This window comes from Delphinapterus leucas, chromosome 10 (assembly GCF_059928025.1).
Source record: "Delphinapterus leucas isolate spDelLeu-1000000601 "Yukka" chromosome 10, BTC_Dleu_Yukka2, whole genome shotgun sequence".
Classification (NCBI taxonomy): domain Eukaryota; kingdom Metazoa; phylum Chordata; class Mammalia; order Artiodactyla; family Monodontidae; genus Delphinapterus; species Delphinapterus leucas.
Window position 1 is genome coordinate 100,267,471 of NC_143138.1, and position 9,806 is coordinate 100,277,276.

The 9,806-nt window shown below is 48.4% G+C and overlaps 2 protein-coding genes and 1 non-coding gene across 5 annotated transcripts in view; 1 reads left to right on the forward strand and 2 right to left on the reverse strand.

Moving 5' to 3' along the window:
- CAND2 (cullin associated and neddylation dissociated 2 (putative)) overlaps positions 1-3,144 on the forward strand; it is a 28,593-nt gene extending 25,449 nt beyond the window's left edge. For 2 of the 3 annotated variants that reach the window (XM_030759396.2, XM_089919742.1), the window contains 2 exons: positions 829-996; positions 2,105-3,144. In XM_030759396.2, coding sequence (XP_030615256.2) covers positions 829-996; positions 2,105-2,332 — 396 coding nt within the window. In that variant the 3' untranslated portion in view covers positions 2,333-3,144. The remainder of the gene's footprint in view (positions 1-828; positions 997-2,104) is intronic. The other variant, XM_030759397.2, reaches the window with a different exon arrangement.
- Positions 3,145-3,818: 674 nt separating this feature from the next.
- On the reverse strand, positions 3,819-8,623 carry RPL32 (ribosomal protein L32). The gene is made up of 4 exons (XM_022562750.3): positions 8,504-8,623; positions 7,098-7,198; positions 6,306-6,487; positions 3,819-3,991 (listed from the first exon to the last, which is right to left on the reverse strand). Exons 2-4 carry the CDS (start codon positions 7,191-7,193, stop codon positions 3,862-3,864), a joined length of 408 nt encoding a protein of 135 aa, XP_022418458.1. The 5' UTR covers positions 7,194-7,198; positions 8,504-8,623; the 3' UTR covers positions 3,819-3,861.
- On the reverse strand, positions 7,268-7,407 carry LOC115801557 (small nucleolar RNA SNORA7). The gene has a single exon (XR_004021864.1). It is a non-coding gene; the product is annotated as a small nucleolar RNA SNORA7 (small nucleolar RNA).
- Positions 8,624-9,806: the final 1,183 nt, after the last annotated feature.

Here is a 9,806-nt window from a genome sequence, read left to right on the forward strand (position 1 = left end):
CTCTTGGGAGGATGGTTTGACCAGAACTAGAAAAATGTAGAATTTAGAAACATTTTAATTTTGGGGGGGATTTGCTTTAACATCTTTATTGGAGTATAATTTCTTTACAATGGTGTGTTAGTTTCTGCTTTATAACAAAGTGAATCAGCTATACAAATACATATATCCCCATACCTTAGAAACATTTTAAAATTTAGAATTCTTAGACACTCCATGAACTGACTTCATGGAACTGACTCAAAAATACAAATACATTCAGAGTTTTATGTGAGAGATGGTTCTCCACAGCTTTCTGGGAGTTGGGAAAGGCTGGCAGCTACCAAAATGTCCACTCATGGGGAGCTGGCTCAGTAAACCGGGTCCCTCCAGCCATGGATGGGATCCTGGCAGCATTACAAGGACAGAGAGGGATCTCTGTGCTGGCATGGAAGGTGGCCAAGCCTCACTGTTAGGTGATAAGTGAGTTGTAGAAGTTTGGGCCATTTTTTTATTACCTGTGAGGGAGACAGGTTTTACTTTCTATCCTTGTAGCTTTTTAAAATACATACAATGAACATGAATCATTTTTGTAACAAAAAACCAGTGTAAAATAACCAAAAGGAATTATGCTTGTCTTAAAGGGTTTAGACAATCTAAAAGTGAATAGGAAAGTGAGTAGTAATCGCCGAAAAGTGCCACTCCGCCTAGAGAGGACCACTGTTGTAAATCTGTCTTTCCCGGGAAAATGCACAGAAACATTCCTTAATTTCGTCAACAGGTCAGCGTGGCAGGCAGGCAGGCTGGCTGCTAGAGCGTGGGCTTGAGCTCCAGACCTCTGCTTTTCCCCAGGACCTGCTCCTTTCTGTCCTGGGCCATTTCACCAAGAACTGTCTCCTTCCTCCTGGGCAGATGCTGACCTTCATCATGCTCGCCCGACTAGCTACCCTGTGTCCTGTGCCTGTCCTGCAGAGGGTGGACCGGCTCATCGAGCCCCTCAGGGCCACCTGTACCGCTAAGGTAAGCCCCCTGCCCAGCCCTGGGCGCGCCTGCCGGGTTCTCTGCAGATCGTTCATGGTTACTGTTTACTGAGGATCTCGTGCAGTACAGGTGGTGTATGAAGTGGTTTATTTGATCACGACCATTGCCCTGTGGAGTACTTATTCTTAGCATTATACACACAGGGAAACAAAGGTTCAGAGAGGTTAAGTTATTGACTGAGGCTACACAGTTAGTAAATCGCAGAGCTGGGATTCAAACCTAGCTCTTTCTTTCACTCATTAAACACTTCCTGAGTGTTGGGCCTTGTGCAAGGTACTAGGGATGCAACATTGAACATGGTGGACTCCCTCCTCTCACATCCTAATTGGGAAACTGAGTCAGACCCTTAGAAAGATAGAAGTCACTGACTGATTCATTGATTGGTATAGGGCAGTTAGCCTGGAGTGCCTCAAGGTCCGGTGAGGATCTGGGGCAGAAGGCTCACGGAAAGCTGTCACGTGGAGGACGGAGCCTGTCACACCTAGTAAATGCCTGCTGAATGCAAAACTAATTTGGGTTTTGGAAGAGTAGGAATTAACCAAAAAGAAAGCAGAGTATTTTAGATTGGAGCTTAAAGAGGGGTCACAGCTCTTAGGGGGCAGAGCCGTTGGAACCCAGGACTGTCCAGCCCCAATGCCAAGCTTTTCACCTCTAAAGTAGATAAAAGGCATTTATCTACTTCGGGGAAGGGCCTGAGTGTTGTCTGGGCTGAGTGTCCTGAGAGCAGAGCAGAAGGGATCTGGACTTTATTGCAGAAGCAGTGGGGAAATTCCTGAGATTCTGTGAATAAGCGGGAGAGGGAGGGGATAAAGCAGTGGAAAGCAGGCGAGGCAGCTTTGGAAGTCTACTCCCCAGCCTGTCTGCACAATGGGCGGCAGAGGCAAGGACGTGACCGGGGGTAAGAGGCCAGCTGGAAGGCTGTCACAGCAACCCATTCATGAAGTCCAGTGGTGCCAAGAGCCTGCTTTAAGTGCAGTAAATAAAGATAGGAGATGGCGCATGAGCTGGGGAGGATGACAGGTGACCAGGGAAATGCAAGACCGTGTTCAATAAAGGATGGCTCGTTGCTCATTGCTTCCCACCTTAGGTCAAAGCTGGTTCTGTGAAGCAGGAGTTTGAGAAGCAAGATGAACTGAAGCGCTCCGCGATGAGGGCAGTGGCCGCCCTGCTGACCATCCCAGAAGTGGGGAAGAGCCCCATCATGGCTGACTTCTTGTCCCAAATTCGATCCAACCCCGAGCTGGCTGCCCTCTTTGAAAGCATCCAGAAGGATTCTGCTTCAGCCCCCAGCACAGACTCCATGGAGCTCAGCTAGTGCCCCCCCCCCAGCCCGTGGGGACCCCAACTCACAAGGAGGCCCACTGAAGCCAGAGCCTCACCCTCCCAGCACCACAGGCCTCTAACTTTTGCCCCTTATCCATCACACTGGGGCCCTCCCTCTCCTGGTCGGGCACCTCCAGGGACCCCAGTCAGAGCTGCAAGGCTGCCAACAGTTCTCAGGACAGTTATTCAAAGCGGGTGTGGTAGTTCTTCCAAAGCTTCCATGGAAGATGGATGTGACTTCACACAGGTCAGCCTGGCTCCTTCAAACTGGGGGTCCCAGCCTCAGCGAGTACTTAGTATTTAGAAATACTTGTGCTCACAGCTGCAAAAAGCTTAGGAGGCAGCTGGATGCCTTCCTCCCCGCTGTCCCAGATGTGTCATTCACACTACTGCCACGTTTTCACCTGATCCGACGTGCCAAAAATTAGTGCTTTGGCTGGGCATCTTAAAAACTCAGGTACCTCTCTGAGCTATTCACACTTTAGAATCCAAAATGCTTTATTTCTCATTGGCAGTGATAAATCAGGAATGTGTATTATTTTTGCAGAGGCAGGTGAGTGGGGTAGGGAATTAGATGTAATGTTTTTTTCTAATCCCAAAACTCTTAGGTAGCAAACTGAGAGACAGGAAAGCACAAATGAAAAAGTACAAACCACCTTTCATGTCCCCCCATCGAGGTGTAACCAGGTGGTTTGTGAACGTGTCCTTTCTAGTTTTTAGTATCAAGGACACAGAAACATTAAGCGACAGGCCAAAGAATTTTCTGCTATCCCAGGTTAATAAAGGACAGATCCTCAACTGTTACTGTTTTCTCTGCACAGTTCCTCTACTCAGTAACTGTCAAAAGACTATCAATCAGAATGCTCCCCACGTCAATTCAAAGAAGTCACACAATGACCAACAATTTACTCAAACGTCTCAGACTGAGTTTTGAACAGGAGCCAATGTGTAAGGCATTTATCTACTGAACTAAGGGCCTTAAATCCAACCTTGTGCTATAGAGTGCCACATGCCCTGTTCCTTGTGACCTGTGCTGCCACTTAATAATACCATGTCTTGGGAAAATGGCCTCTTAGCCTCAAAAAACAGCTGAATTCTAGGTACTGTTGACTAAGGTCTAGGACTGTAGTTGAAAAGGAAACTTGATTGTCCTCAATCTTCACAAGAACCACACAGGGTAATTCCTCACTTTACAAAGTGAGGCTAAAAATGACTACTTGCTCCAAGATGCAAGGTCCTTCACCAGGGGTCTCAGAACCTACCGTGGTCTGAGGGCCACATCTTCCTGAGCCCCCCTGGAGCTGACCGAGGCTGCTCTGGGCACCTGAGGCCTGGGCCCCATGAAGGAAGGATCACGTATCCTTTACAAACGCCTTCCAAACAGAAGGTTCCACAGAGCACAAACAGGCAAAAGAGCAATCTCTGTGACAAGCTGTCAAACAAACTGAAGAGTAAAACCAAAGGGGAAATGCCAGATGGCCGTTTTACGGTTTTATTAAACAAAACGTGCACACGAGCTGTTTATTCATTTTCTTCGCTGCGCAGCCTGGCATTGGGATTGGTAACTCTGATGGCCAGCTGGGCTGCTCTCTCCACAATGGCCTTGCGGTTCTTGGAGGAGACGTTGTGCGCGATCTCAGCACAGTAAGACCTGGAAGAGAATCGGTACATAAGGAGGCCATCCTGGAAAACACACTTACGTGTTCCACCGGGAAGGCAATAGCCCTGGTCACTCTGCTTCCAGAGCTACAGCACTGAAGTGGGGGGAGCTGCTAACTCCCCTAATTTCACGGCACTAGCAACACGGCTCTGAAGTGTTCCCTGGTAATGATCCCTCTCGTTTAACCGTCCCAGCGGCCTTGTAATCCAGGTAGCACCTCCATTTTACAGCCGAGGAAACCAAGGCCCACAAAGTGGAGGTGAATTCCCAAGTCACACACAGGCCAGGATTGCTCAGCCCCAGACTCCAGGTTCAAAGGTTCTCCCTCAGTCCTTTGAACCAGCCTGCCCAGCTCAAGGCGGTCTCAGGGAGCTTGGACTTGCCCGTGAAAAGCTTTGCTTCTGCAAAGCAACCAACAGCAAAACCCAACAGCCTGATTAAGCCAAGGGCTCCCCAGCCCAGAACGTAAACATTTTACCTGTTTGCTGCAGACAAAATCAACTTGAAAAGTAACAATGCCTAAACTCACCCAGTGAATGACAACACCTAACATTTCCTGAGCTGGTGCCAGGTACCGTTCTATTCATTCCTTCACAGCCACACCACACCCCAGTTTGACAACAGATTGGCCTAATAAGCACATTTCAGTAAGGAAGTGATTTATGAAGCCATCAACACTGAATTAAGAAGACACTCTACCCCAGGAGGAATTTCAGCAGAGAGAGGAGTAAGACTAGGGAGTGATTAAACAAGGCAGTGGGCAGTTCTTTTTAAGAACTCTGCAGGAAAACAGCTTCAAAGCAAGAGACAAACCAATCCAGACAGAGAACAACTTCTGTTTTATGTAAAGAAGTCCACTCAAGTCCAATATCTTAAAACATTTCCCCAATCTTTATTTCCAAGGAGACTTAAGTTGCATCATACTTTTTTCATTTTTCAAAGACTCCCCAAGTCCTCATCCATGTCTATTTCATAATCACAATCACACTGCACAGACTTCAAATACTTTCCCCTCTGCTTGGGCGTTTTCCATACATGACAACCGTTTTTAACGTACACACGACATTCCAGCCGGCGCTTGTAACCCCACCATTCACCAGTTACACATAGTGCAGTTACTGCTGCAACGATCAGCTTACAGTTTCCCTACTTTTCAATTATTTCAAGATAAATGCCCAGAAATGGAACTTGTGAATTAAATTAGATCCAGAGTATTTCTGTGCCTCTTGGTACAAACTGCCAAGCTGCTATTAAAAAGACTTATCTTATGGCAACCAACTACATCTGCACAGCAATCATCTCTGCTACACAAAAGATATTAAAGTGCATCTTTCTGTCACAATTCTCTATCAACCTGCTTACTGCAGTTTGGGCCTCCAACATTAATTCCTATGCTCATCCTTTCTAAAGAGTATCTGCAGCATTTCAATGCCTGGCTAGATTTCTGAAAGTGAGAATAATGGTCGTTTATTACTCGTGTCTACAATTACTACAGGTAAAAGATCTTTGTAAACATACGCACACACAGATGTTACTGGTCACTCTCTCCATGTCCTTTCTAACTCACCAAGAAAATGCAAGTTTTTTAGCTCCTGTTTAACAGGAAGGGAAGAAAACAAACTGTCCTCTGCTTAACCAAAAATTACCATTCCCCCCAATCCAGATTAAAATTGTGTCTAAATCACTACCCGTGAGAAATCTTTTCTCATCCCACTGCCCTAGTCTGGCCCTAAGCAGACCAAAAGTCTCTTACACACAGAGCTCGCCAACTGTCTAAATTTCTCAAAATGCTAAAATAATGCTGTGAACCCCCATACCCTCTTGCACCCCTACAACTCTGTGTAAGCTGTCCTCTCTGCCTGCAGCCTTCCCCCCATTTCTCCACTTCAGATCACAGCCCAAAATGAGGCAGCAATTCCTCTCTACTCCTATAGCCTTCTGAAGATACCTGTGGCCACAGTGTAAAGTGTCCCTTAGATCTGAGGCTACGTTTCACCCCCCACCCCCATCCCCGGCATAAGTAATGTTCTGAAAATGACTGCCAGAGGCTACGGCAGGAGCCGCGCTGTCAAGCTCAAGCAAAGCCACTTTTACTCTTCCGGTCCTGGTCTCTACACTTTTCAGGACAGCTCCCAACCCACATCTCTCCAGCAAAGGAAGCACTCTGCAGTCCCCAACAAGCATCACCCAAGCTCCTGAGGACATAGCACTCCTCCAGATGCGTTCCAGAAGGTCGAGTCCCTGCCCAAACTGCTCACACACGCAGGCTTCTGACACCTGAACCCAGAGGTGGGACCCAGCTCACTTGTTGCACATCAGCAGCACTTCAAGCTCCTTGACGTTGTGGACCAGGAACTTCCGGAAGCCACTGGGCAGCATGTGCTTTGTTTTCTTGTTGCTCCCGTAACCGATGTTGGGCATCAAGATCTGGCCCTTGAATCTCCTGCGCACCCTGTTGTCAATGCCTCTGGGTTTCCGCCAGTTCCGCTGAAAGAAAACACATGGTTAGTGTCTGTGAAGACGCCAACTCTTCCTTTCGGAGAAGAAAGGGACCAGATGAAAAGGAAACGTGCCGAACAGTAGTTGTCTCCAGGGAACAGGATTTCACTACATTTTTTCTGGTGGAAAAAAATAGGAGCTCCTGCATCTGACCAGCAGGAATACAGATCCAAACTCACACTCCTTCCAAGCAAAGGAAAAGCAGACTACATACCCATGGGATGCGAGGAGACCATGTATAAAGTAAGGTGAAAAGCATGGCTTTTAACATCGCAATCAACACCTAAGTTTTCTCGTCTATGAAATAAGCGTAATCTACCTCTCATATTGTCATAAGGCCACCTGAAATATAACAAATATAAGCCTCTAGACACCTCAAAACAGGCAAGTGTCCCTTGCCATTTAAATTTCAATTTACACATCAAGAGACTGAGTGCCAATAAGGCAGAGACACCTGGGATTCTAGAGAACTCTACCACCACCCACAGACCAGTTCACCTACCAAAGGTCATCTGAGTTGGGGATGTGAGAAACCCAACAGCCTGTTTAGGAACCCCTTTCTTCACCCCAACACACACTTCCGTCCTGGGCCACATACCTTAATTTTGACATATCGGTCTGACTGGTGCCGGATGAACTTCTTGGTCCTCTTTTTGACGATCTTGGGCTTCACGAGGGGTCTGAGGGCAGCCATGATGCCTTCAAGAAAGAGGCAAGAGACCATGTCAAAGATGAGTCTTGGAAGGAGGCTTTCCCACCCTGCCTGGGGCCTGTTGCAGAGTATCTTCCAATCACCAGCTACGGAGCAAACTGGGAATGGAATGGGTACCTCTGCCAGGCTTGCTTTCCCTCCCGACTCCGAAGCTGGCAGAATACTAGCCATTCTCCAGACGCGGTCCTGGGAGGTCAGGGGTCACCTTGCCCAGTCAAAGCCAAGAAAGAATGCCGACAGCTAACCGAAAACAAATTAACCACAAAGGGAAGTTTTGCAAAAGGGCAGCAAATCCCATTCTACAAAGTGTCCCGGCCCTGAGATGGCCCAATTGCAGGCTTTGGGCAATCTTCATGAACCTGAATCTCAGTTTTCTCACCTTTTAAATGGAGATATTGCACACTGAACACCTGCAGTGCGTGGATCACAAGAGATGTGCAGTAAAGAGAAACCTGTAATTCCCCTAGGGTGCTGCTGCTGTATGACACCCTCAAAAGATACACAAAACCGTCATGTGCTTCTAAGATGCCTCCAAGCCTTGGAACGTTCTGTTCCACCTGACCATCATCCGAATACCAGCTTTAAAAAGTTACGTTCCTCAAGATGCCCTTTCCGGCTACCGTATCTTTTCTACTGCAGCACCCTTTTTGTTCTCTTCACGGCCACCAATTTCTTTGTTGAGCACACAGCAGTTACTCAATAAATCTGTCCAATAAATGAACTTCTCCCGACCCCCAATGATTTCCTCGAAGACCAGGATGTGGCTTCACGTTCCCAGAGATCCTGACCCGCTACCAGAATTTCGGTCAATTGAATTATTCGACTCGCAGCTCGATTTTTTTGTTTTTTTTGGCAGTTCCGCCGCAGAGGCAACCCCAGAACCAAAAACTGAAAAGGAGGGAGCGTGGAGCAGCGGACATAGAAGAATACACGTGGGCAGACATCGCTGAGCGAGGTGTCCCAGGGCCGTAAGGCCGGAACCCCCTCAGTCTTGCCACGGCCCCCAGGAGCTCCCTTAGTCTAGCCCCAACCGGCGCCCTGCGCCCCCAGGACTCCAACAAGCCGTCCGCAGCTCTGACCCCAGGCGGCCTCCGTAGGAGAGCAAGCGGCCCTGGGAAGCGAAGCTCCATCACCCTCCAGGCCGCTTCGCTCTGTGCCTGTACGTGGTCCAGCCAACCGACAAGAGCCATGCCCACCCACACGAGTGCTCGGAAGGACGGGCCTCCTCGGCAGGGAGCGATGGGGCCAGATGGAGACCGCAGAGACGAGGATGGCCAACGATTAACACTCACCGAGTAGGAGATGGCGGCCACCTCCGTAGGCACCGCCGAGGAAAAGAGGGGGAGGTAACGCGCGAGGCTGATGGGACTTCACCTTTGGGTCCTGGCAGGGAAAAGGAGAGCACTTTCGGCTTCTGGTCCTTCAAAGATACTATAGACACGCCAGAGAAATAATAGTGAAAAAATTCGAGGATACTTGTGTTTTCCTAGATGTTAATATCTAGGAGTAGCGCTAAAAATTTTCATGCCTGCCGTTTGGACTACGTAAAAATTTGGAATTGTTTTTGAGCTCTTAAGACCTGGTGAGGAGGCATCCACTTCCGCCAGGAATTGAAGCCGCCCCGCCGCAGGATAATCCAGCTTTTAGAATACTGCCTCCCGCGTTTCTTCTTCCGAAGTGCGCCTCTTAGTGGCCAGGAGGGAACAAAACAGCGACATTTTAATAATTCTCTCACGTGAATTTATAAATAGCAATGAGACTGTAACAGCTCTCGTTCAGTGGGCCTCGCACAGTTCCATGAGGTAGTTCTATTAGTTTTCCCATTTTACATATGTAGAGAGTGAAGTATGGAGATTTGACGCCAAAAAAAAAAAAAACCACACTTCTAACCATTAGGCCAGACTGCCTCATTTTAAATTGTTCTTTGTTTTATTTTAGCTTTTTTTTTTTTTTTTTTTGCGGTACGCGGGCCTCTCACCGTTGTGGCCTCTCCCGCTGCGGAGCACAGGCTCCGGACGCGTAGGCTCAGCGGCCATGGCTCACGGGGCCCAGACGCTCCGCGGCATGTGGGATCCTCCCGGACCGGGGCACAAACCCGTGTCCCCTGCATCAGCAGGCGGACTCTCAACCACTGCGCCACCAGGGAAGCCCTAGCTTTTGTTTTGAAGGTTATTGTGAAAATCAAATTTCAAGAGAGGGGAAAAAAACAAAAACAAAAAAACCGCCCTTGATTCCAGAGCCGGAACACGATAGGGATGTCATGTCATCCATCAGTGATCTGTGGTAGAGTAGTTTCAGGGCCAGATGGAGACAGAAGCTGAAGTGGATGGTGTTGTTGACTTCGTAATGGGTGAGAAGGGAAGGGAGCAAGTGTTGACAACTCCTTCGTGAGATTTTGACTGTGAAGGGGAGTTTGAGGAGAGCCAGAGACATGAAACGTGAAATGCGAAGGGAATGTCTTGTCCAACATCACACAGCTGGCACGCCGTAGGGTTGAGACTGCACCACACCTCACGAGACTGCGCCACACCTCACGAATCCTGCTTGCCCTGTGGGCTGTGGAAGTCAACTGGGATGCTGAGCACGGAGGCACTG